This window comes from Aythya ferina (assembly GCF_964211825.1).
Source record: "Aythya ferina genome assembly, chromosome: 1".
NCBI classification, from domain to species: Eukaryota; Metazoa; Chordata; class Aves; order Anseriformes; family Anatidae; genus Aythya; species Aythya ferina.
Window position 1 is genome coordinate 2,394,445 of NC_140296.1, and position 27,508 is coordinate 2,421,952.

At 49.4% G+C, this 27,508-nt stretch overlaps 1 protein-coding gene across 1 annotated transcript; it reads left to right on the forward strand.

The window, feature by feature from the left end:
• Positions 1-8,239: 8,239 nt before the first annotated feature.
• MOGAT2 (monoacylglycerol O-acyltransferase 2) lies at positions 8,240-25,652 on the forward strand. The gene is made up of 6 exons (XM_084494922.1): positions 8,240-8,398; positions 14,253-14,431; positions 22,257-22,461; positions 23,193-23,367; positions 23,526-23,725; positions 25,144-25,652. The coding sequence occupies exons 1-6, from the start codon at positions 8,305-8,307 to the stop codon at positions 25,296-25,298; spliced, it is 1,008 nt and encodes a 335-aa protein (XP_084351048.1). The 5' UTR covers positions 8,240-8,304; the 3' UTR covers positions 25,299-25,652.
• Positions 25,653-27,508: the final 1,856 nt, after the last annotated feature.

Sequence of the window (27,508 nt, forward strand, 5' to 3'; positions counted from 1 at the left end):
ACTTGCACACACACAGATGTGCACATACACGTGTGCTCAAAGACACACGTGCAGACATGCGTGCAAATAAGTGCATACAGATGCACACAAGTGCACAAATCTTTAACGAGCTGCATTGGCAGGTTGCTGAACCAATTTCCCCTCCCTGTCATTTTTTTATGGATAAAGCTGAACACACACACACACACACACACACACATGTATGCAGAGACACATGAATGCACACACACATAATTACTTTCTTTTGCCTGACAACTTTTCCATGTTTCATTGCAGTGTTACAGCTGCAAAACCAAAGCAAAACACCCCTTCCAAAACCACGTTTGCTGCAAGGCCAACCAATGGCTCCTCCAAATTCCCGGCATGGACTCAAAACCCCAAATCCCACCCCGTACCCCTCTGATACCCTCACATCTGAATAGTGCATTGCAGTCAGAAAGCTGATCCCCAGCAGACAGCACCTGCAGCTGCTGGGAGCGCAGTGAAAGGCAGGATTACTCGTGCTGGGATTGTTTCTTTACTTCAACGCTTTGCAAACCCTTACTGATTCAGGCCCTGAGGGTTTGTTTTTAGTATTACTATTATTTTCCCATCTTTGCTGTGATTTGCTTAATTTCATTCTTGCCTGTAGGTAAATAGAGATCACCTGCTTTACAGATGGCATCGGAACCCTCACTGTTAGGGCTGGCTGAATGGAGGAGCTGCCCTTGAAAAAAAAATGCAGTATTATTTACAGATAGAGTTGTCTATGCACAAGCATTGCTTTAACCACCAGGGTTATATCGTCCTTGCTTTTGCAACCGGTGCAATTAGAAGAGGTGATCGTCATTAAATATTTAGGCAGCTCTTCAGCATTCGGGTTGGAATCACATTTTTTTTTTTAATGCCCCGTGTATTGCATTTATAATAAGCATGGTATGTGCTCCTTTGTACCCACAACAGAAATGCTAATCACAGTTTAGTCTGATTTTTCCTCTTAAACCCACTATGATAAAGGCAAGCCCAGGAGGGAGCCATGACACCTTTGCAAGCAGCTTTCCCTATGCTGCATTTTCCTTTTGCACAAGATGAAGCCATCGGCTCGTCCAGGCCATGCAGCAGTGATGGGAGATTTATCCCGAAACTGCTGGCATTGGACTGCCTGGCCCAAGTCCTGCTTTTTTTCTCTTTTTTTTACCTACTGCTTTCTGCAGAGGACGATGCCAAAAGGCTTTTTGCAGCTGATGCAGTGTAGTTTTAAAGAAATAGATTGGAACAGCAGCAAGGCAAAGTAGAAAAGCATCGCCCTATGATGGGAAAACCCACCCAAGGTCGTCAAGATTGCAAAGGGATCGAGCTTGTCGGCTGCTGAACCTCAAAGATGAGCTTATTTTTAAACGTTCTTTTTAATTCCATTTACCTGAAGCCTGCCGTGGTGATTTATTAGGGTGTAAAATGCATCTTGGGCTGAGATCTGATACCCGCAGCGAACACACTCTGCGGAAAGCATCCTGAACTCCATCCACGCTGCTGTGCTGGGTTTGTTGCACTACGGGTTATCAGTGTACTTAATGGCCTTTAGTGTATCATGGAGCAGGAAGAAATATTTTTAAGACCCATTCCCACCCCAGTCTCACCCTGCCAGCTCTGGGGGCAGTGTCTGCCTTCAGGCAGGTCTATGCCTATATTTGCAGCACCAAACCCAGCTTGGCTCAGCTCGAGGAGTTGCACCAATGTGGCAGCAGCTCCGTGCCCAAGGTGATGCATTAGTGTGCTTCTGGTGGCTGCAAGCCCACACAAACTCCTGTTTTGCAGCTGCAGTGTTCCCAGCCCTGCATCCAGCACGCCTGCTCACTGGGGTTCTGCACAACGCCTCGCATCCCTTTGGGACCTGGGGATTTGCATGTGCACAGCATCTGGGGTGATTTTGAACCTCTTTCTGGGCTCGCCTCACATGAAAATGCTCAGTCATGCACCACCCATCTCCTTCTTTTCGTAAGCTGAGACATGGGCAGAGCTGCTCTGGGAGGTTTTGCAGCGTCAGGAGGCTCTGCAGATACCAGGCAGACCTGCATGAAGCAAGGAACTGCAGAACGAAAAAAAAAAATGCTTGGTGTCTCCTGAAGTGAACTATACAGTTATATATAAATCCCGGAGCATGGCTGCTCATTCACTTTCAGGAATCAGCCATGGAAATAATTTAATCGCTTACGTCAAGTAAAATCCATTAGCTCTAATCAGCCCGATTGAGTTGCTGGCTACAAACCTCTCTCAGAGAGCATGGAAGTAAAATAAATAAAAATGTCTCTGCATTTAAATCACAGCCACCATGGCAGAGAGCAGGGACAGCTTTCCCCGTCCCCAGCCTCTTCTGGGAAACAGCCACAGCCAAATGTGCTGCTGCGTGGTGGGACGTAGGGCTTGGGGATGGCCAAGGGCACGGCCATCACTCTGCATTGGGCTGTAGCAAACTGTGCATGACACTAAGGGTGCCATGGAGGGGTGAAAAATGGAGATAACCCCAAATTTTGTAGCACCCAAAATCAGGCAGTGGTCCTGGGTCCTGTCTGTGCTGGCATTTCCTGGTGCAGAGGTAAGGAACAGCTCCAGACACCCCCATGCAGTGCTGCTGGGCATGGTTTGGGAGCTGATTAATGGGGGACTTGGTGAATCCTCTCCTCAGATGAAGCCAGGATGACTTTCAGTCGAATTCCAGCTACTGGTGTCCAGCCTGGGGCAGGTCTGAAGCTGCTTCTGCTGTCAGAAAACTCACCCAGATTTCAATTTTTTCCCTGTTGGAACTGACGGTGAAGAGGGCTCGGCTTCTTGTCTCAGATCACTGGCTGACATCTCATCACATGCTGTCTGTGCATGTTTCCTCCCCATGCACACGCATATCCCCCAATAATTCCAAGAAGTAATGATATGGCATTGTAGGAGCAGGGCAACAAAGCTTAGTGCAAGACCTTATAGGAGGGGTAGATGGTTTTATAAAAAATAAAATTAAAATAAAATAAAATAAAATAAAATAAAATAAAATAAAATAAAATAAAATAAAATAAAATAAAATAAAATAAAATAAAATGAAAAAGCAGCAGTAACCATCTCAAAGGAAGGCACCTGGGGATCACCGACCTCCTCACCAGCATCTCCAGGAAGGAGATGGCAGCTCAGCCCATTGCTCACAGGAGATCTACAATAAGAGGTGTCAAGAAGTGAAAATGGGAAAATAAATAAATAATTAAACACCAGAACAAGGCAGGGCTGTAAAAAGACTTCCTTAGGAGTCTTTCTTTGCTCTTACAGAGGGACCCCAGACATCAGCTTTGCTGGCTGAAGCTGGTGAGACCCCAGCTCTGAGGTTAGACCTGGACCACACCTCGACCCCCCCGGAGAAGAGCATTCAGCTCCACACTGCCCTAGTGAGATGCAGCAAGCTCCCTTTACCCCTATTTGTGCCCTATGGCTCTGCTGCCTCTGTGTCCCTGCCACAGCAGGGCTGTCCTAGGCACCCAAACAGCTTTGCAGCCTCTGTCTCTGCAGCAGTGACACTTCTGAATTGCTCCTGTCCCCAGCAAGTGCCACCAGGGACAAGGGAATATGACAGCACAGCAGGTGGCCACTTACAGAGGACTTTTTGGTGGCGTCTCACTTCTTAAATCATTTTCTAATCACACACAACTGCTGTGAATGAGGATCTGCCGGGGGAGTTCTTGTTCTCCTTGTCAACTTTGTTTATGATTCCTATATGTTGGGAGAGTGCTTCAAGGCCGAATGGGGATGGCAGCCAAAGGAAATCCATATCAGAGAGCTGCATAAAGAGAATAATTCCATATTTTGATGTGTTGATGGAGATTTTGCACCAGGTAGAGGAGGGTGTAATGTCTGAAAGACTGTTTATTGAAAGGATCTGCATTAAATAAATAGCAGCAGGGAGAAGTGGGGTTCTGTCCCACCCAGAGCTGGGGACAGACAAAGAAAAAGCTCAATGCAACGGTGTCCCATGAGCTTGGTGAGTGGGGGGCTCCCCAGCAAGGAGGGCCTCACAAGGAAGATGCATTTACTGCTGGTAGAGTGATGGGCCAAGAAGGGATGGGACTCAGAGGAACCGCTGGATAGTTGCTAAAAGGTCGTCCTCAGCTTCCTCCTGATGTCTTGGCCTCCCACTGGAGGGGAAATTAGGCTGGTGGGAGGATCTAGGAGTCCGTATGGGTGACTGAGGGTCTTTGGAGAAGAAAAAGAGGGTTGCCTATGGCTAGAAGAGAAGGACAGTGATCTGGTGAGAGCTTCTAGCTCCTCCTGTGTGACTGAGGGGCCTACATGTGCTGGAGTTTCCAGAAGAGGCTCAAACAGGGGTTGTACCCAGCTCCTATTAGCAGAGCAGAGCAGGACAGCAGTGGAGCCTCCCGTATGTGCCACTGCCCTGCTCCTTGCACACACCCCTGCAAGTCCTCCTCAGCCCTGATCCTGGAGCACAGCCAGGTCTCCACGTGGAACCTGCTCTCTTCTGGCCATGCAATCTCGTGGGGACGCCCTGCTGTGCTGATCTGCAAAGCTCGGTGAATTGCAAAGCCCACAGCGCGGTGACTCAGGGCATTAAGGGTTCCTTCTCGTACTCGGAGGTGGACATTGATCAACTGAAATCGCAAGGGCTGCTGATAAAGGGATTACAGAGGACGACCTATTGAGGGAATTAAAGGAATCTATGTTCTCAGATGAAACATAAGCCATAGGAGATCGGATAAATGGCTATAAATACCTGAGCAGGAAAGGGCCAAGGAGAATGTGGTTGAAGATATATCATAGAGCACATGTGTGCAAGTACCTGAGTATGTCAGGAAATAAGGAGAAGTGGTGAGAAACTTATAAAAACTGAGAAAATTGAAGTTTAAAAGCCCTGGGGCTTCTAATAAGTGTAAATTAAACAGCAGCAAAATTCCCCAGGAGATGCTACCATGGGACTTGTAGGGATTACTTGTGGGTGGTACTGGAGAGGCTGGAGATTCATCTGAGGGCCAGTGAAGTTTTCCCACCATTATCATTGCTCTTGAACAGCAAATCATCACCCAAGTGTAGGAAGGGAAAGTTGCTGGAGGTTACACAGAAATCTAGGGAGTAAATCTGCATCTTCTCATTGCCAAATAAAAGATTACTCTTCTCATCCCCTATCGTCTCTTCCCACTGAGCAGGGACAAGAGGATTGTGGCACTGCAGGGGCAGACCTGAGGTAAGGTTGCTCTTAATACATGCTCTGTATTAAGCATGGCTCCTTTCTGAGGGGTTTCACACCAGCCCAGCTTCATCACAAAGTCTTATTTTTTTGTTGTTGTTGCTATATCTTTTTTTTCCTCAGAGATGATCCCGTGGCTACTAAGAGTTGTGAAGGGGACTCCAGTGGCAGCAAGACCCTTTAGCCAGGATGGGGGAGCCACGATGGGACCAGGACCTCTCCATAAAGCAGTGCAGAGCTGGTAGAAGTGCCTTTTTCATTTGTCGCCCCCATCTTCCATTCTCCTGTCAGAAATAATACAGCAACAGGAAGGGAGAGCAAGACGAGAGAGGCAGAGCAGGACAAGGGGACTGATAAAAAGCAGGATGAGAATTTCGGAGGTGTCTCCCTGCAGAGAGAGGAGAGTCTTGGGCCTGGATGTAGCCTGAAGTGTTAACATGGACCAAAATAGGCCTTTCACAGGCTTTACTGTAGCCTGAGGTACTAATGTGGGCCAAAATAGGCTTTTCACAGGGCTAGATGCAGCCTGAGCTGCTAATGCAATCCAAAATAGGCCTTTCATAGGCCTGGGTGTAGCCTGAGGTGCTAACATGGGCCAAAATAGCCTTTTTATAGGCCTGGATGTTGCCTGTGGTGCTAACGTGGGCCAAAATAGCCTTTTTATAGGCCTGGATGTAGCCTGAGGTGCTAACGTGGGAGAAAATAAGCCCTTCATAGGCCTGGATGTTGCTTGGGGTGCTAACATGGGCCAAAATAGCCCCTTCATAGGCCTGGATGTAGCCTGAGCACAGCAAAAAGCTGCATCTCTCTTGCCTCCTCCTGGCTGTCTGGGAATCTCCGAGCCCTTTCTAATTTAAGCCGAAGATTTTGAAGGCCTTCATAAGTATTTTTCTCTCCTGATTTAAGGAAACAGAGATACCAAAAGCAAATGACATGCCCAAGGCAGAGCAGGACATAAATATTTATTACCCAGCTGAGCCTTGCTTCACTCTTTGGTCAGCTTTTCCGAGGAGCCGCCTTGTACATCAATAAATCCAAAACGTGTTTTTTTTTTTTTTTTTTTTTTCTTGTAATAATAAGCCACAAGCAAAGAGCTGCTTAGGGAATCAGGGACACAACAGCTTTGGGGTTTAGCCCGAAACATCTGGGAGCAGAAAACCCTTCCCAGCTGTCTGGGTGTCCCTTGGGGCCCGAGTGGGACCCTTCCCACTAGCAGGACTGCGAGGATTGTCCCCTCCTTGGTCCCCCCATGAACCTCCCCAGTCACCATGGGGCACACACAGTGGAGGAGGACCAAAAGCCCTGGACCTGCAGCTCTCTGCAGGGCGTTTTGGGAATCGCTGGTGGTTTCTCACCAGGAAACATCCCGTCTCCAAGCAACAGAGCCAAACGGGTTAAAAGCCTCCTTTGCTTTCCAAAGCAGACAGGCCCTGGAGACAAAGGATGGGGAAGGAGAGGGATGCAAGCGGCACCTGGGCCAGATTTAGCTCAATGAAAGCAACCGGTGTTTTTTGGAAAGGAGCCCTTGGGGTTTTACCAGAGCCGTGTGGTTTGTAACAACTCAGGAAAATGGAGTCTAAAAGCTGTAAATTCCGTATAGCTTGGCGTGTTCCTAGGGTCTGACAAAGGGGAGGATTATTTGTCGGCTAGCACCTCTGATTTGCTTTTGCCAAGGGTTGTTTTTACTTTTGTTCTGTAATTCCTGGGCACGGTGAGCTTGGGGATTTGAAGTGCCCCTTAGACAAGCAGGCAACGCCTTTGTATGTACGCCGGTGCTTTTGTAGCAGATCAGCTTATTGTTTAGTTCAGTCTATTAGCTGTATTACTCTGTATCCTGGTTACAACAAGACCCTTGGTTTTCTTGGTCCTCCCATGAGATGATTTCTTTGTTTACCTGAGCAGCTTGTCAGTTCTATAAGGACTCTTTTTTTTTTTTTCCCCAAATTTCTGATTTTTTTTCCACGCAAAAAATTGTAGGGCGGAGTTTGATGCACGTGTCTTGTCAAAGGTGCAGCGTGTGCACCTGCTTGGAGGCAGAAATGCAAAAAGGAGGCTGTGTTTCCTTTCTCATACAGCCATGTAAGGCTATGCAAGGATACACATGGACACCCATCTGCCTCATCCATCCACCCACCCACCTGTCCATCCACCTTTTCACCCACCCAATCACCCACTCATTCATTCACCCACCCCTTTATCATCCCTCCATCCCTCCATCCATCCCTTCATCCCTTCATCCACCAATCCATCCATCCACCCATCCATCCATCCACCCATCCATCCATTCCCATCCTCCATCCATCCTCTGGCAGAGGCGTAAGCCTGCTCGTGCACCCCAGTGAAACACCCGTGCACTGTTTGCACGCCTCCATGGCTCACACTGAAACCCACCCAGCCCTTTGCACGCTCAGCAGGCACAGCCTTGAGCTTTATCTACACACTACATATTTTGAATCATAAAGCCACTCCTCAGAAAAGCATTTTTCCTCCTTCCTCAGTCAATACTGCTCCCATAGCCTCCTTCCTTACATCTCTCTCTTGCTCTCCCTGCAGTTGCTTCAGCAAGAAGGATGGTTGGATTTTCCTTTTCCAAAGCTCCAGTGCTGGAGGAGACTTGCACGTGGTCCCTTCAGCTCCGTATCATCAGCAAATACAAGTGTCCTGCCCTTGCTTGGCCCTTCTTCTTGTCCCCACCTGTCATGCACGGGGGGCTTGTAGGCAAGGGGGCAATAAAGCACTTGTGGTCGTGCCTGGCTCACATGCACAAGTGTCTGATGATCCCTGGAAGCACCTAAATATGGTGAAATTTGAAGGTGACAGGCACATGAAGGCAGAATTTGGTCCTGACAGGAGTTTAACTCCTAGATTGAGGTGGGGAAAGCTTGAAACCCTCACCGTCTAACCACGTGGTGACTTTCACATTGGCACAAAGCTGGTGACACCTCCCAGCACCGTCCCTCTCCTCCCCGTGCCATTGCACATTGCACAACCCCCTATACTGTAAGACTGGGTAAATATTGACGGGTGACTTTGCACTTTGCATTCGCCACTTGCCGAGCTTCCTTCTCCTTCTGAGGTGCACACGCAGAGACAAGATGAAGATCGAGTTCGCTCCGCTCTCTCTGCCGCTGCAGAGAAGGCTTCAGACCGCGTCGGTGGTCCAGTGGGTCTTCAGCTTCCTGGGTCTAGGTAAGAGGCAGCTCTTTTTTCCTCTCTGAGGAACCAGAGCAGGTTTTTCCCCAACCCAAGTAGACTGAGGGTCTGGGATTGAAGGAGAGAGGCATTAGAGGGGCATTTAGGGAGCCTGCAGTGATTCACAAGCCATGTTAGGGCCAGTGGCTAGCAGGAGATGCTACACACATGCTTCTGTCTTTCAGCATGGGTGGCTCCATCTCACCAAAGCATCTCCTTTCTCCTCATTGTTTTTGTCTCTTCCCACCACCGATCACAGCAGGGTGGCCCCAGGCTGTGTGTCTGTGCTTGGGTATATCTTCAGGTCTTATGCAGCCTTGTGGGGGTTTCAGCTTCTGCTCCTTAGGTTTAATGTTTTCCTGGTCTAAAGTGCTTCCCCACTCAGCATTAGTCATGAGAAATGACATTAGTCATGACAAATGACATTCCTCTGCCCGAGGGGTGGTGCAATGGAAAAAACACGGGGACTCCACTTTGCAACCCCACTTTGTGCAGACCCTGCTGCCTGCCCCAAAAAAAGCAGTTTTGGGGGAAAACCCAGGCAGATTGGAGAGGAAACACAGCAGCAATATGGGCCCATGACAAACTCGTTGCTGTGTGGAGGGCATCGGTTGCTGTTGGAAACGAGAGATGTGCAGTTATGGATAGGATGGACCAGGCAATCAGAGAATCAGTAAGGTTGGAAAAGACCTCCAAGACCTCCTGGTCCAACCATACTGGTCCAGGCAGTGTGGCTGCTTGCCTGCTTTGTGGCAAAGGCTTGGCCCCTGCTGAGCAACACTCTACGAGATTCTATACTGGAAACCACTCTGCAGAAGGAGATGTGGATGTTGGGAAAGATCTGGAAAGGAACATGAAGCCCTGGACATGATCAACCAGACTGGGGACATTTTGGGGTGCATTTTGGCTCTTTCCCTGCCCCTGTCCCCAGGTTTCCTTCCATGGTGCCTGGCAGGGATGGAAGGCAGTGGAGATGTGGCCGTGATGTTAAGGGATGCAGAAACATGGTCCTGTGTTCCAGCATGGATGCAGCCAGGGCTTAAGGAGTATTAATGGTTATTTTCCAGCAAAACAACTTGCACGGTAGGTTTGCCCCTCCTTGGTACCAGGAGAAGGCTGGCACTTGGCTTTTCAGCGATGGAGATGACTGCTGGAGCCAGATGAAAGCCAAAAGATGGGCAGAAAGGAGAAACCCTTTGTGGTCAGAGGGTAGCATGGATCTGCTCGAAACAGATTCTACCTCCTGCAGGAAAACATGGCTTGCTCCAGGTGAAGATGTGGTGCTTAGGGCATGGTTTAGCGGGTGACTTTGGTAGGGGGATGGTTGGACCTGATGATCTTGGAGGTTTTTTAACCCCCAGGCACAGAGATCAGCTCCTCCTTGAGCAGGGCAGGACCACCATCTGCTCCTCCCTCACTGAGACAGAGCCATGCTTCCTTCTGCAGCCAGAAAAGGGCTCTCGAAAACACACAGCCGCCTGCTGCCAGACATTTCTGCAGCCCTTTGGCTGGAGATCGCCCTTCGGCTGCACCGCCGTGGGCTGCAGTTGCCATGGCTGTGCAAATGCATCCCCACGAGGGGCTCGTTTCTCCTTCTCCGCGTCTATTTTGGATGCTGATGGTTGCTGGAAGGGGATTTCATGGTGCAAGGATGGGTAACGCTAACCCATCACGCTATCCAGCTAACGCCAACACGCTAACCAGCCCCTGGCAGGGGCAGGAGTCCTGTGCCCGCTGTCTTTCCAGAGCCAGCACAGCACAGCCAGCCTTTGAACCCTTCCAGTCGGTGAAGCTGGCTCAAAGGGCATGCAGTGCCAGCGTGTGTCAGCCCCTTGGTGGCTGAGAGTAGCCCACAGCCTCGGCTCGTCTGTGCTGAGAGCTCTGGGCTGGCACTGAGGACCACAACGAGCATCTTGCAAATCCTCCTGGCAGCTGCAGCGTGAGTCTGACCTGCTCTGGGGCTGCTGCGATGCCCAAAATCTCTTTCTGAAGGCAGCTGTTCCCCTTATTTGAGGCTGAACGAGCAAATTCTGGGTGAGCAGCAGTCTTGGGCCCAGCAGCTCTTTAATGGGAGGTGGTTGCTGTGTCGACTTGGCCAAAAAAAGTCTTCCATGTGCTTATAGCTCAGGGCTCACGCGGAGCCCATGGCACATATGTGTGTTATATGTGGCATACCCATGGTTTTGGTGCAGCAGGGTTCACCTCTCTGCCAAGCCAGCAGCAGTGCATGCCCAGACCTTTTCCATCCAGCTCTTTTCCACCTCTGTAGCATCTCATCTCCCTTTGGAGATGCATCCTGAAACCTCTGCACCCCTCTGCTCAGCAGATAAACCCTGCAGAGCATCCTCCTCTGGTTTTTGGTTCCCTTTGGAGAGGGACTTGCAGCTCACATTAAATTTACTTAACCCAGGATGCCCACCACCAAAAACTTCATTTTTCCTTCAGGAGGCCCCTTTCTTTGAGGGAAACCTTCTCAGTAAAGTGCCCGGCCTGCGAGGGGAGCCAAGAAGGCCATCAGGTCCATGTGGATGTGCCTTCTCTTTTCTGCCTCCCCTATGTCCATGGAGATGTGAGGTGCCAGGTCCTGGAGAACAAAATATCCACACACCTCACCATGGACAAGGGCAGAGAAACCTCCTGGCGCCTGGCCTGAACAGAAAATGTGAGGTTTAGGGTCTGTATGGCGCTCTCCTTGCCAAGGGCCCTTTGGTTTTAGGTTGAAGGGGTGTCTCCTTGCTTTCCATGGCAGTGCAGATAGGGCTGTAGACAGTCTCGGCCCAGCCTAGGATTATCTGGCCATTTCCAGATAACCAAACTGATGTGATTGCAAGGACACGGTGCCCTCAGACCCGTGACGATGCCTTCCTCGAAAGTCTCATAAAGACATAAGCCAGGCGGCCTGAAAGGTTGGAGCTTGGGGCTGGGAAACAAGGGGACTATGGGGCAGAGAGGTGGGTATTGTAGGGATGCTATGGCCGAATACTGGAAATAATATTCCCCTCCCTTCCCCTTAAAAAATATAATTGTAAAGGCAATGTTATAACCACATCCCACTGCTATGTGTGAGCCTGATGCACCTGCAGTCCCCATCCTTGCTGGATTTGCACCACCTGATGTGGCTCAAAGACTGGTTTCAAATGACCTGGGGATTTGCAGGTTTCTCCCCATCCCCATCACCATGCAGGCTGCCATCGCTTCCAGAAGCTTTCCTGAGACCTGATGGCCCTTTTTGGACTGCTGTGTGGGCACGGCGGGTAGTATGTCGGCTGCAGTTTGGCCCCAGAAGGGAGATATCTGCTGAGATTCCCTGGCCGAGGGCCTAATGCCATGTTCGTTATATCCTTTAAAGTGTATGCCTGGCAGGGAGCCCAGAAAATGACAGTTGTTTGTAGGAAAGCAGATGCCAAGGAAAATACGGCTGTCATCTGCGCAGCTCTGAAGTGGCTGCTGGTCGAGGGAAGGGCAGGCAAGAAACCCGTGGATTTCCTCATCTTCCTTGAGTCAGGAAAGCCTGGGGATCTGTAGAAACCTAAACAAATCTCGGTCCTGCAGCAAGATCCTTATCTCTAGCCCTTAACTCAAATGGTTGCAGGATTTGGCCCTTTCTCCCATGGGATGTTATTTTTCAGTGCCTTGTGGATCGGGGATGCTCTGCTCGTGTTGAAGAGTTTGAGGAGAGGACACACGGGTGTGTGTTAGCAAGTCGGGTCCGTGCTGGCACAGGAATGGGTGCCTCTCTTGCAGCAAGCAGAACGCCATCAGATTTTACAAGCACTTAATGTTGAGTGAAGGTCACCGCGTGCAAATCCCGCCCTGCCAAAAAACGTTGCATCACAGATGAACTGAGGGAGAAATTAATTACTATATGCTGCAAGATAAAGCTGAACTTGGACGATAAGTGCCTGGAGCTGGACCGCAGCCACTCCTCCACCGTGCAGGGCATACTTTGAGCTTTGCACGGCGTGATAAAAGGAGAATCAGGCATTGCACAGCTTTGCAGCAGATGTGATGACCTGGCTGGTAGGTGCAGCACAGCCTGCGACCTCCCCGAGCAGCGCTTGTGCGTCGTCTGGACCTTGGAGCTTCCTTTTATGTTGGATGCTGTTTTCCTTGAGAGTTATCGAGATTGTGGTTGTGACTTTTCAAAGGAGTGGCACCAGCAGCAGCAGTTTGTCCCGACCTGGAGCTTTGAGGAACTGTGCAGAGCTCTGCAGTGCTTCCCCATGCTCTGCACCCAGGTGCTTGCTTTTTTCCTTCCCATACAAACACTGCTCCCTGCAGTGCTTCTGCATGCATGAGGACATGAAATCCCATTTCAGCTTTAAGAAGGTTTAGGATCCTGTTAGATTATTCCTTTTTTTTAATTATTATTATTATTTTTTTCCCAGTAGGAATTATCAGTACCATCATGCCAGCACTTTAAAAAAGTGGCGTTTATTTGTTCGAACACACAAAGCTCCGGGATCAGGGCGACTTACGACAAAAATAGACTGCAGACCAAATCTACTTATCCTTATCAAGATATTCTCTTCCTCCGAGAACACGTGAAATGCTCCCAAAACCTGAAAGAGGTCAGGCATCAGGGACAGCATCATAGAAAAACACATTTTTTTTTTTAGAGAAAACTGCATTGAGGCTCGTCCTTTGGTCCCTTCATAGTAAAAGCAACAAGGAATTAAAAGGAGACCTCAATATATAGCGTCATATACCTCTTCTCTGGTAGAACAAAACACAGAAAACACCACCCACGGTGTAATCCATGAGCTGGGGAAGGCAAATACATTATTTTTGCTCAGTCTTTCCCTTCTCAGACAGCACCCTAAGGGACAGGGCCACCAAGGCTTCCAGGGGGACACGTGGAGAGGACACAGCTCTGCTATTTCCCAGGCACTTTGCAGGGTATCTGCTTTACCCAGTGGTCACCAGTGCTTCCCAGTTTCTGTGCAGACACCCAGTGCTGGGCTCGGGTGGGATTTGATATGCCAAACGATGCTTGTTGGCACACAGACTTTTCTTCTCTTGTTTTCCTGCCAAAACGCAGGGTGAGAGGGAGGCAGGAGGTAGAGGACAACGCTGAGCACTGACTGGAAGCAACGCAGGAAGGTCTTTAATGACTTGGGAAAGTCCCAAGTCATTAATGAGTTGGGGAATGAAGTAGAGCATGCTTATAAAATCTGTGATGACACCAAGCTGAAAGGACTGAAAATCCTCTGCAGGCCAAGATTAGGGCTTAAAGTGAGCCCAAGAAGTGGAGGAAAAGGTCCAGAATCAATAAGAAAGAAAAAATCAATAAAAAGTAAACTCTCATACATGGGAAGATAAAAATGAAATAATCGTGGACAGTAATTCAAAATGAGGAAACCGTGGGTCAGGACAAAGTGGTCAGGGTTGTGCAGACAGAACACGGTGCCCTGGTTTGCTGCCATCCCAAAACGCCAGGTACCATCTGGGGATGTTAACAGGAGCATTGGGATAAAACACAGACATTAATACGGCAGAGGTTGGAGCAAAGGAATGGAGATGGGGTCTGCAAGACCTTCTGCAGACAGAAGTCCATCAGTCTGGAGGGAAGAGGGGGAAAGAGATGGAGACATTTGGAGAAATAGATGGCTCTGTGAGGACTGGGGTTAAGCTGCTCTGCAGTTCCTGGGGCAGATAGGAAAAATAAAACAACATCTCTTTGCATCAAAGGTGCCTTACAATGATAAAATAATCCAGAACTGAGCTCAGCTCAAGCTTGGGCTCCATGTGAGGGCCAAACAAACCGAGTCCCTTCAGGAGAACCATTCCTAACCGTTCCCACCTAACTCATCCCCCCAACTCACCGCTGCTTTTCCCTCTCTCCTCCCAGCACAGTGCTGCGTAGCTCTCTTCATCGGCCTCCTGTTCACACGTTTTTGGCTGCTCAGTGCCCTCTACGCCGCGTGGTGGCTCACGGACAGGGAAGCACCCAGCAGAGGAGGGAGACGGAGCCAGCTCTTACGGAACAGCATCGTCTGGAGATACATGAGGGACTACTTCCCCGTCACGGTGAGCGCTGCCGATCCCTTTGGCTTTTAGCGATTTTGGGGACCAAACTCTAAGGGCCAGCCTCAGGACCTCCTTTGTGCTTGGAGGTGGCATGGGGAGGAGGTGTTTGGAGGTCAGCGATGAAGGCAGGAGGCCAAAATTGTCCTCCCAGCTCTCCGAATGACTTCATGACCCAATATCATCCCAATCACATCCTTTAATCACCTTTTACGCACCCATTTAACCTTGCTGCATTCCAGCAGATGGGGACATCTCCCCTGGCCCATTTCCCATGATATATTGCAATTCATCTGCTCTTCTGTGCCCAGCACTTACCCAGTGGATGTAGAGACATATTTTGACCAAAGCCTGCAAGGTCAGCCTTCTCCACTGGAGAAGAGGCTGGATGGTCAAAGCAGAGTTGTCCTGGCCAGTGTCATAGAGATGCCATTCCCCTGAAAGGGATTTTCATATTTTCTGACTTACTTTAATGCATGTGGCAGGCTTTTACCCTCAGTCTTTATTTAGTTTCCCCCTGGCATGACACAAATGCATGGACCACAATGAAGTCCTGCCCCCGAGCCATCACAGGTCTGTGTGTATCTGAGCAAGGCAGCAGCATGGGCTATGCAAGGGAGAGTGTTTTCAGGGTAAATCAAGCCACGCTTTACTCTGGGAATTTAAAAGATAATTCCCTAGAGGAAACATTGCAGCTGAGTGCCAAAGTCAGCACTGTCCAATGTCCACATCTCCCTTGCAGCTTGTGACTTGCCATACAGGGAATTTTTCTCTGGAAGGCATCTTTTAGTGCACATCCTCTATAATGCTTGGACTGGACTGCTGCTGCCACTGCCCTTTCTTGAAAGACACATGATAAAGCAAGCCCTGAAAGCAAGGAGGTTAATTCAGGGCAGAAATCAGGGCTGAACAACAGCAACAACAAAAAAGAATAGGTGGGGTCTGTCTGGATCTCTTACCATTTCTGAATTGATCCAATGCATGTTTGTATTACAGCAACTCACTTGGGCATATCTGCCACCAAAATGATGGTGCCTGAAGTGTGTCTTTTGATGTCATGTCACCCCTTTTTGCAAGTCACAGCTCAGTAGCATACTGACCCTAGTGCTGCAGGCAAAAAGTTGGCCTTGCCACGCCACCACCCTGTTGCACAGACAGCGTGTCCCAGCAAACATTGCTCCTTGTCATCAGAGTGGAAACACCACTCTGTTCTGGAGGAACCACCTCCAGAATACTCCAAAATCAAATGTTGCGCCAGGAAAAGCAGAGTTTTTTGATTTCTCCTTTGTTCCACCACCCCTCATTTTAATTTTCATCCCATCCCGGTATGCCTCTTGGGGTGGTGCAGGTGAAGAAGCAAAAGGCTGCGACTGTGTCCAGTTAGTGGTAGTGTGCAAACAGGGATCGCCTCTCACCAGATCAGGGTACAACTGGTAGAAATAGATGTGCTGGGCTTAACTGGACCATCACCTCTGTCCTCACTGCTGGAGATGATTTAATTTTGTGCTGGAAGCTGGCAAAAGCTAGCCAGGCTTCTCCAGGCCCTTGTACAGGGCCCTTATTGGGAGCTTTTGCAGTGATTTAAGGGTTTTTGGTTAAGCTGCAAGGCAAGCCCCCCAAAAGTACATCAGAGTCTCCTGGGGAGGGATGGGAACCCAAGCCAGGAGAGCTCCTGATGGGTTTTACCATAAAGGACACATAGTGCATTGCAGCATTTAATAGGAAACCCCAAATGGGTTCCTGAGTAATTATTTCAAGGCTAGAATTGCTGCGAGCTATCCAGGTGGCTATATTTAATATATATTCTGTCGTTTGTTTCTGGCCATAAGCCTCAGTTTGAGCAGTGTCAGACCAACCTCTCTGCTAACACATAGCTGCTACCTGAGCCCAGAGACACCTCTTCTAGCCGTGTACAGCCCCTCCTGGGGCTGTCCGTCTGTCCTTCCTTCCCTGGGTGGCACTGCCAGGAGGAAAGACCAGCAGAGGGAGCATGGCTACTGGTTTTGGCTGCAGCTTACTGGTCCTGGGTGCAGACAGGCAGGGTTTCATAGGATCACGGAATCATTAGGGTTGGAAAAGCCCTCCAAGATCATCTGGTCCAACCACCCCTCTACCACCAATGTCACCACCAAGCCCTGTCCCCAAGCACCACGTCCAATCTCTCCTTTAACACCCCCAGGGATGGTTGGAGGAGCCTTTGTCCTTGCTGGTATAGAAGTCACAGAGGGTCCAAAAAAGCACGGTGGAAAACTTGCCTTGTTTCATACCCCACCTCCTAGCTTTTTTTTTCCCCAAATGTGTTTTTTTCCTTGTGTGGCAGACCATTTCATACCTCCGAGCATGGGCTGATTTGCTCCTAGCAGCATGGAAATTAAGCACTGTAAAGAAACTTTTTTTTCTCCCATCCCATACACCACTTTCACAAGGACCTGAGCTTGGTCTGAGCACACCCAGCCTCACGCTCCCCCCGCCCAAAAAAAAAAAACCAGCAAGAATGGGGATAAATTGGAAGCGGGATTTGGGGGGCACCCAGCACCGTGGGCTGTGTTTGTGCGTAGATTGAGTTCGTTCAGCCCCATGAGGATTAGGTATTCTGGGAAGATTAAACGTGGCTCCTAATCCTCCCCAATCCCTGGTCAAGTGTCAGGGTTTGGAGGTGGGGAGGCAGCAAGAGCTGCCTGCGCCGCTCTGCCCTCTGGTATTTCAAGGAGGGGATTTAAACGCTGCTTTTACAGGATCTCGGGGCATGTTGACGGCTGCGGAAGGGAAGAGAGGTTGAGACGAGCATCTGTTTTCGGGGGATTAAGGCAGAGAGAAGTCGCACTTTGCTGCAGCAAGCGTCTGCCACGCGGGAGCCTGCAGGCTGCGAGCGCGGGCGAGGAGCACCCTCTGCCGATCCTACCCGTGCACAAAAAAAAAAAAAAAAACAAAAAAAAAAAAAAAAAACAACGCTTTGCTGCTCGGTTTTGCTCCTTGGAGCTCAGCCTATTTTAGTTAGGGGATTGGCGATAATAGGGTCAGGCAGGATCCGAATGATTTGGGGTGATTTTAAAAGGCAGGTGAGAAATAAAGCGTGGAAAATCCAGGGGGGTGCCCAAGACCTTGCCCAGAAAGATTATTTCTGCTTCATCCCCCTGTATTTCAATCCTTCCCTTCCCTTCCCTTCCCTTCCCTTCCCTTCCCTTCCCTTCCCTTCCCTTCCCTTCCCTTCCCTTCCCTTCCCTTCCCTTCCCTTCCCTTCCCTTCCCTTTCCTTTCCATAACCACATGATATGACTGCAGTACATGTTGGGCTCAGTTGGGTCTTAGAAGTGGGGGAAATATCCCAAAATGAATCTCTCCGGGCAGTCCGTGGTTGAGCAGGTATCGGTGATGCCTGCTGGGGGTTGATGGTTCCTCCAGAGAGATTTTGGATACCGTGGCTGGCCCTACCTATGCTGTGCTCAATAAACAGGCAGTAATGTGCCTGCCACTGCCAGGTCTCTGCCCAAACCCTCATCTCCATTCACACCTCTCCTTCTCCACCACAAGGATCATCTGTTATCATCGTGGCCCCTTTATCATGAAGAATATACCCAGTGCTAAAATAAGAACAAATTCCTTCATCATGTGGCCAAGAAATCGCACACCTTCACTGCTTCTTCTCCCCAGCCCCAACCCCTCCAGCCAGCATAAGGCTGCTGTCACCCGCCTGCCTCCTCTGAGGAGCATCATTGTTAACCTCCTCTGAGAAGCACCAGGAATGTGCAAAAGGGGAGGACTTAGAGAGACAAATCTTGTCTTCATGTTCTGTCATCATTCACAGCAACCCCAGCAGGCTCCCAGCGGCTTTATTTGGGGCAACCTGAGAGGTTCCTACTGTGTGGAGAAGGTCCCTGTGGTCTTCATGGTGCTGTTTCCCTCTCTTGAGGAGCCACAGGAGATTTCTGACCGGCTGTGGGGTTATCTAAGTGCCAGCTGGACCTGGTTATCCACAGCACCTGGCAGAGCCTCCACTTCTGCCGTTGTGCTTGGCCACTCGTTGGCTTTCTTTTCGTTGCTGTTTGCAGAAATAAAACGCATCACTGGAGACTTTGCAGACCCCTAGGAGCTCTGCTTTGGGATGGTTCCATCCCTTAGCTCATTCATTCTCACAATTGCATAAACCATGACTGGGGTTATTGTGTGTTGGGGTACGTAGGAGGCGTTGCAGGGTGGGAGAGGTCCAAGCCCTCGTGAACCAGGGCTTGCCAGGAACATTCTCTGTCTTTTCCTGGGAGCAGGGTACTATGTGTAACTGGGGATCTTGTGTCGTGGCCCGTGACGTTAAATATATTTTCTGATTTTGAGCACTCTTGGATATTCATTTGGCTTCCTTCTGTTGGTTGAGGAGAGAAGAAGGCAAACACAGCGCACAGCCAAGTGACCTGCCCACCTCCCTTCTTGGTTAAATTCCTCCTTCTTTGTTCCTCCAGTGGTTTCATCCTGCAGAGACACTGGCTGCATGCCTCCTCCCATGGGAGATGCTCTTTGGAGGTGCCTGGTGGACAGCAAGGCACCTGGGTCTTTGCTTAGAGTAAAATTGAACAGAAGTTTACCCTGCTTAAAAGCAGATGAATGGGTATAGCATCATTGAAAGTGGAGTTTGGGGTCAGGGTGGGATAGAAATACAATAGCAGCGTTGCAATATCTGCAAGCACCCATGCTCATCACAGCCTGGCTCCTTCTAATTCCCCACTTAAGCACTTCTGGCTCCCTCCAGCCCTACAGACAAGGCTGGCTTTGGGGCTGGGAATCGCTCTGTCCCCAGGACACGCTGGTGTAAACCTCTGGGCTCAGGGAGGGATTTATTTTCACACCAGCTTCCTGCTTTTTTGCATTTGGAGCAAAACAGTCCAGGTGACACCCAAAAACCCCCAGCCACTTCTCAAGGGGTGAATTAAAACCTCCTCGTTAGACCAGCGCTGAACTCCTGTGCTGATACAGTCACTCAGAAGCCCTAATTCCAATTAGCTTAATTCCCCTCCAAAATGAATTAAAAATCCAAAACAAATACCAAACGAAGGCCACTTTAATTCCAGCTAAGAGCATCTACTGGGGATGTTAATGCGGTTTAACTAATCCAGTTTAAAATTAAGTATGCCTGAGATCCTCACCGCTACGTGGTCTCTTATCAGAGCTGCAGTTCTGCGCGTGCAGTCCCCTAACGTGGCTGAGGATGGCACGTGGGGCAAATCTCAGCAGTCCTCGGTAGGAGCCGGGGGATCTGGGGCAGGGTTTCACCCACCTCTTGGACCCATGTTTGTGTAGACAGGGTAAGGGGAGGGTTTGCTACCGAGAAGTCACTGGGAGCACTGAACAATTGCAGCTATCAAAGCATTTATCCATGGGGAAGGGTAAAGCAGACCCCATCCTTCAAATCCAAATTAAAGTTTGAGTTGGGAGGGCTGTGATAACTGCAGATCTGGGATGGAGAAGGCTTTCTGCCCTGCACCCAAGCCTCCCAAACCCACCACTAAAAGCCAACAGCAGCTCTTTGCCTTGGGGCCACGGGTCATAGGCATTAGCTTGGCACCCAGCAGACAGCACCGGGATCAGAAACTGGTCTCGCCCTACTAAGAAAACTCTGTGCCAAGATCTTGTCTCCCTTAGATGTTTGCACACAAACCAGCTTGGCTGCACCCTCGAGTCCTTTGGCAATGATTAAAAGCTCAACTCACCCAGAAAGCCCGGGGCAGCAGGCACTATCCGGCAGGTGCAGAAGTGGCAGGAGCCAGGAGGAGGAGGAGAGTGCCACCCCTCTGCACCTCAACCCCAGCCCTGCAGCCCCCAGGCAGACCAGTTAAGCATTTTGGGGCCAGAACGGACAAAATGTGGGCCGTGTGGTGTCAGGTGTTAACTTCCCTGGAGGAGAGGGAGCAGCCCATTGTGTGTGACCTCTGGCAGGAGGAGGAAGGAGTGAACAAACAGAGGGACAAAACAAGTGGGAGGACTGAGTTACTGCGTTAAAGAGTTTCCAGAAGGGTGGTTTGGCGTTCAGGGGACTGACCTATGGCTTAAGGGACGTTGCCCAGGTCTCTTGTCTGCGACAGGTTTCCTTTCTGACCTTGTTCAAGCTCCTTGGTTTCTCAGTAAGCTCTGGCCCAAACCAGGAGCAGACACTGTGACAAGGACGGGGACCTTCCCTCCCCTCCGGTTTACAAAGCTGGAAGAGGCAATTAAATCACCAAAGCCACTCAGGTGTGGGCAGTGCTGCTGCAGATACATCGACTAGATCCATCAACCCTTGAGCAACCAGGCTCCTACCCTCTTATTGCTCATGGCTTAGAGCCAGGAGCTGGATACATGGATTAGGTTCAAGCCCCATAAATCATAGGTGATTCTAAAGGCCCAAAGCTATGGCTGGTGGGGATACAGATTTAATGGCATTGAGGCCACTAGGGATGCAAAGATTCACGTATCAGAAGCAGATGTGCTATCCAGGAGCATTGCTAAAACAACTGGCATTGCTTTTGGCTTTGTTTGTTGCCATAAATAGCCTAAAAAAAAAAAAAATAAAAAATAATAATAATGTGGTAATGCAGAGAAATATGAAAAATCTGGCAGCTGAAAATAGGTATGCACTACCACAGGTAAAATACATCACAGGGTGATCTCAGTGGAAAGCATCAAGAGGAAACATGAGCACTCAGAAACAGAGCTGGGAAGGAACTGCTTGGTTACGTGTAGCCAAAGCAATTCCTCCTGTAAGCCTCACTTGGCTGCTGGTTTGAAAAATAGTTTTGAAAGCTACAGTGCTGTCACCCCCATAAATTGGAGCATGGCTGCAATCCTAGGACAGAGCCTCCCTCTTCTCTTCTCTTCTCTTCTCTTCTCTTCTCTTCTCTTCTCTTCTCTTCTCTTCTCTTCTCTTCTCTTCTCTTCTCTTCTCTTCTCTTCTCTTCTCTTCTCTTCTCTTCTCTTCTCTTCTCTTCTCTTCTCTTCTCTTCTCTTCTCTTCTCTTCTCTTCTCTTCTCTTCTCTTCTCTTCTCTTCTCTTCTCTTCTCTTCTCTTCTCTTCTCTTCTCTTCTCTTCTCTTCTCTCACACAGGGACAAAAGGCAGGAGGCCAACAATGAGGGAAACGAGCTGAAATCACTCAAAAAATGAGCACATCATGGCAGGGGCTCATCACCACAGCCCCCCTCTGCCCACCTCTACACCCAGGCACCGTTGTTTGCTCGCTCCCCTCATTAGCAGCAGGCACAGACGGACAGTCAACAGTGCTGTAGGACAGGTGGGAAATTGGCCGTGATGTGACAAGGTTAAAAACAGACCCTCGTGACTCTCACCCTTTCTCTTCCACGAAAGTGCACGCACCATTAGCTGCAACCTGCCTACGGACAGGAGTGGGGCACTTGAAGGGTTGGCGGGGAGAAGCACACCGAGCACATTTCTTTTCCTTATTGGAAAATGGACAGGAGGAGGTTTTAAAGAAAAGAGGTTCCCAACAGCATTGAGGCCAGATTAAAGCAGCATGGGCTTTGGGCACCCAGATCTAGTAGGAGGTGTAGATCATCAAGTTGGGCTAGGTGATCATTGAAGACCCCTTCCAAACCCAATCTATGAGTCTAAAATTAAAGAACTGTGCCACTGGAACAGTCATTTTGGGCCACAGGATGGGGGAAAATACAAAAACAGGCAACAAAATATATCGTAGGGAAAAAAAATTGGAGTTTTTCAGTTGACCTTTCCCAGCAGAAGGCACGGTGGGTGCCAGGGACCCCCCCAAGAGCCCCGCTGCCAGCTCTCCATAGCCAATGCTCCATCCCCAAGGTGATGGCACTAACCCATGGCCCATCCCTGTGCCCAGCTGGTGAAGACGGCGGAGCTGGACCCCAGGCAGAACTACCTGATGGGATTCCACCCCCACGGGGTGCTGGCCGTGGGAGCCTTTCTCAATTTCTGCACGGAGGCCTCGGGGTTTTCCACGCTCTTCCCGGGCATCACCCCGCACCTGATGATGCTCTCCATGTGGTTTCGTGTCCCCTTCCTCAGGGACTACCTGATGGCTGGAGGTAAGCACAACAGCAGAGGGAAAAGTGGGTGAATTGGGTGATTTTGGGGGAAAGAAGGGTGAAAGCACCAGGGAGGCTTGAGATGATCAAGGGGAGCGTTTGTCTCCATCTGTGGCCAACCTGATCCCATCCATGGACTTGGGCACTGGAGGTGGCACCCAAAGTCTCTCTGAAGTTAAATAGCTAGTTTTCTGTTTACTAAACAGAAAAGTATGTTTTATGTTTTTTAAGTTTTCTGTTTAACCAAAACAACATTGTTTTGCTGGTTCTGAATTACAGATTTCTAATTTTTGTAAGCACATAACATCAGGGGGGGCAAAACTGCACCAAATGTCACTTTTAAATAACAACAGGCACTGAAATTCCTGTGTTTTAAGCCAACATTTCACTGACTCTGGAAGGATTCAGGGTGGGACATGGTTTAATCTGACAACAAGCTGAAACAGATTTTCCCTGCAGCTAGTTTTCAGTTTACTTTTTTCCTATGTTTTTTTCCCTGTTTCTCGCTTGTAGGCCAGACAGCAAAAAAAATCAAATAAAAAATGTATTAACAGGGCAGAGCCATGCATGAATCCAGCAGCGCTCTGGAGAGCTGGGCTGAGATTTACCAGAGCGTAGGAAAACTGTGCAAGTAAACACTGAGCACCTCTCCAGAGCTGGATAATGGGGAAAAATGGGAGGAAAACACAGTTAGCCAGGTTGTTATTTTTTTCTTCCTTTCTACCTCCCAGGCCTTGTGTCCTCTGACAAGGAGAGTGCATCCCACGTGCTGCAGAGGCCAGGTGGGGGGAACCTGCTGACCATCATCGTTGGTGGGGCTCAGGAGGCTCTGGATGCCCGCCCGGGATCCTACACCTTGCTGCTGAAGAATAGGAAGGGATTTGTCCGTGTGGCCATCAAGCAAGGGTGATGCAAGGGATGGGGTCAGGGGCTGCTTGGGGAGGGATGCTCTGGGCTGTGGGTGGTCACTGGGATGTTCCTGGTGAGTTGAGCGGGTGGTGAAGGAGTCTGGGGATGGATTTTGTTAATCTTCATGGCCACATGTTGGGTTTGTCTCCCCACAGCACCCCGCTGGTCCCCACTTTTTCATTCGGGGAGAACGACCTCTTTGAGCAAGTGAGAAACCCCAAGGGCTCCTGGCTGCGGCGGCTCCAGCACCGGCTCCAGCAGGTGATGGGCGTCTCCCTTCCCCTCTTCCATGCAAGAGGCATCTTCCAGTACAGCTTCGGGCTGATCCCCTACCGCCGGCCCATCTACACAGTTGGTAAGTCCCTCCCCAGCACAAGGTTGGCCAAAGAGGGGATCAGGGATTTATTTTGGGCTGGGACACCATGCCAGAGAGCACAAGATGCCATGGGCTAGCAATTTGTTGAGCATCTCCAACTGCTCACCCATCTTGGCTTTCCAGACTAGACATAGCTTTTTATAAAAAGCTCCTGGTTTTAGGACAGGGTTTCCCTAAGATAGCAAAATTCCCCAGCAAAAGATGCAAAGAAAATCTTAAAAATGTAATTGGGGGAGAGTGCCTGAGCCTGTGGGCAGCTCTGGAGGCTGTGACATGATGAGTTCAGCTGAATGTGGTGTTGGAGCATCTTCAGAGCAAATGAGATAGCCCAGAGAAAGAATAACACGTGGGTCCCTACATACACTGCTCTGGGACCCAGGCTTCGTCTTGCTGCACAACCCAGCCCATCTCAACTGCAATGAGAAAGTCTCAGAGCAAATATTTTGCCAACCCCAGCCCCAGCACACCTCCTGGGTGCGAACCCCTGTGGTAGATTTGGGTTGAACTTCCTCCAAGCTGATTCCAGAAGCACAAGTAGGACAACACCAACGTGGTTTGCAGGTTTGCTCAGCACCGAGTGCAGGTGCAGCCACAAACCCCAACCTACCCCCAATAACAAACCCCATGAACAAGCAGGGCTGGTTTGACCAGAGACCATACCAAGCCTCAAGAAAATTGTTGGTTTTGGTGAAATTCCATCCGCTTTCAACAACTCCAAGCTTGGATCCTCAGCGCTGTTGATGGTCTGCGAATCAGCCTAATTACAGAGGCTGTTTGGAGAGGCCAGAGCTCACCCCACTGATCAGGTTTGACAGCCAGCAATTACTCCTAATTGTTTTACAACCCGGTTGGATTGTCTCAATGGTTTTACAGCAGTATCACAAAGGATCTTCATTAGGCTGATGAGGAGCACTCTTACCCGATGACGGAGCCCTCTGCCGCTTGGCAAACACAATTAGGGGAAGAGCACAGAGCAAGAGAGGTAGCTCAGGGCCTTCCCTGTCCCCTGCTGCTGGTGACTGTGGGAGATGGGAAGGGTTTTTTCCAGTGCTGGCAATCAAATTATTTAGTTTAGCCCTGGTAAAAAAGTAATTGAGATGTTACGAGTAGCTGTAGGGAGTGCATGGGGATGCATCTTTTTTCACTTCAAAGAGCTTTGCAGAGGGTATCAACCAACTCTGCAGGTGGGGAAACTGAGGCAAAGAGAGATGAGACCCAGGAGAGGCAAGAGCTGAACCTCCACCTCCCACCCCCTTGGCTGTGCTGTCTCCCAGAGAAGACACGACCAGTCCTGTTGATCTGCCCACCGTGTCCTTGGAAAAGTGGCACCCACCTCTGGGATAAGGCACGCTAAGCATCCAGAGGGACCTGACCGAATCTTTGTGCTTCCTTTCCAGTTGGGAAACCGATCCCAGTGCAGAAGAAGTACAAGCCCTCCGAGGAAGAAGTTGATCGAGTCCACCAGAAATACCTGGAAGAGCTGTGCAAGCTCTTTGAGGAGCATAAAGCTAAATACAACGTCCCAGAAGACAGTCACCTCGAATTTATATAGAGCTCCTCACCGGAGGTGGAGTCGTGGAGGCCAGGCTCCAAGTTTTCCCCTGTCTCTGGGACTACCTCACATCCTCCCTTTAGTCACAGGTAACACATGGGCCATGCAGCATGGGGAGAAGGACTTGGTTTTCCCAGCATTTGTGTGGGTCAGAAGCAGAGTTTTCATTTCTTCTCCCTGAAGGACACACACAAGATAACAAGAGAACAAAATCCCATCACTATTGAACCAGCACTATTGAAACCAGCACTACTGAAACCCCCCAGCAGAAAAGTCACACTTCCAGCCTGTTTTGCAGGCCAGTTTTTGAAGATATTTCCCGGCAGAAATAAATTATTGTTTCCTTTGTGTTTAGTTCAAGTTTCATATTCACAGCCTAGCTAAGAAAAACATCATGCTGGAAAAAGTCTGTTCCTCAAGGATATTTAAAAGGATATAAAGAGCTTTATTATAAAATAAAACTTTTTTTTTTTTTTTCAGTTTTCTGACTTCAGGGAAAATTTTCAGCATTGCTTCAAATAACAGATGGGAATCTCTCTGAATGCCTTGGTCAGGGAGAGGCTGCAAAAATGGGAAGATGAGTCGTAATTTCTGCTTAGCTTATTTTTTAATTTATTTTTTAATATTGTTTGTTTTGATGAACAAATGATTGCTCTCTGCCTGGTGCTCTTGTGTCCAGCTGCTCTGGGCTCTTTATTCCCCTCCTGCACCACAGTTCACCAAAAGCTCATGCTCCCAGCACCGTGCTAGGCACTCTCTGTAACAAAATGAGCCTGTCCCCTATGACATGAAAGAAATAAAACCTTTATAAAGGGCAAATCTTTTCCAGGGGGTTCGCCCTGCTTGCAGTTGTGGGTCCTGGCTCCAGGAATCCTGCTATCATGTAATTAATTTAATCCCAGACACCTCGCGATGGGAATGCCTCGGACACCGTGGGAGCATGTTGTCCCATCACCAAGCTTGTCATGGCACAAACTGGGCCATTTCCTAAGGAGAGAGCACGGCCAGGAGATGGGAGAAGTGATTTGGGACAGGAAACGTGGCTCATAAAGCCCCGTTTGGCAGGTGATCAGGGCTTTAAATAGCCGCTGCTTCTTGATATCCAGAACTTCCTTAAACTCTGCACTTAATGGGATTTTGCAGCGTGGAAGTTCGAGGTGACAGGAAGCCATCTGCTCGGATCAGCTTGACATCGTCCTATACCTTCCACCATTGCCTTGTTCCCCTTCTCCCCTCACCTCCCTCTCTCCTCCCCATCCACGAGGAGCATCCTGCAAAGCACACACACATGCACTGCACCCAGGGCTTTTGGTACTGCAGCTGCAAAAATTGCACATAACAAGGAAAAGATGCCCCTAAACTGGTGATGTTATTATGTCTAAGGCCATATCTCTCTGTGTGGGGTTTATTCTTTTCCCTTTCCTCCCGGCTCAGCACTGATAAAGTCACTCCACGGGATTCTTTGTCTGAATGTCTGGTTGCAAATCCGCCCTATTCCCAGAAAACAAGCAGTAACAGGGAAAAATTGGATGGAGCCCTTACTGACATCTCAAACCACTCCTTTAATCCCGTTATAATCCTGTCAAATAAAGCAGGTCACCTGCTATTTTATATATCTTGCTTGTTTGCTATTTAAAGACTTATTTTTTTTTGTCCTTAATGAAAGGCAGAGGTGCCAAAGCAGATTTATGCACCAGGAAAAGAGAAGCAATTATCTCCCACCCTTTTCTTTTGCTGCTCATCACCACCCAAGCTTTATGCTAACTCCAGATTATTTTTTTATTATTATTTTTTTCCTATGTTTTCCTCTGCTTTCCTTGCTCCTGGTCGTGCCAGGATCCCAGCAGATCCCAGCAACACTGCTGTGACCTTCTGGGCTTCCCAAGGGATCCCTCATGGGGATCAGTGCTGGTGGGGAGTGATGGGGATGTCCCCAAGGACACTGTGGAGTGTGTGGGGATGTGAGAGGTCCCCAGGGGTGAGGACAAGGAGCTAAAACCTTGATGAGATGGGAAAAGAAGCAAAGTGCTGCTGCTGGGGTGGAAATCACCTGTACCTGGGGGAAAGGATTTGGGTTGGATGTGCTGATATTGAGGAGATGGAGGGACAGGGGAGGAAGCAGGGCGTGAGGTCCAGTCCCTGGCATGGGCAAGGCATTGGTACAAACACGAAGGATTGGATCTGCAGGATTGATGTGACCCTGCCCCAGC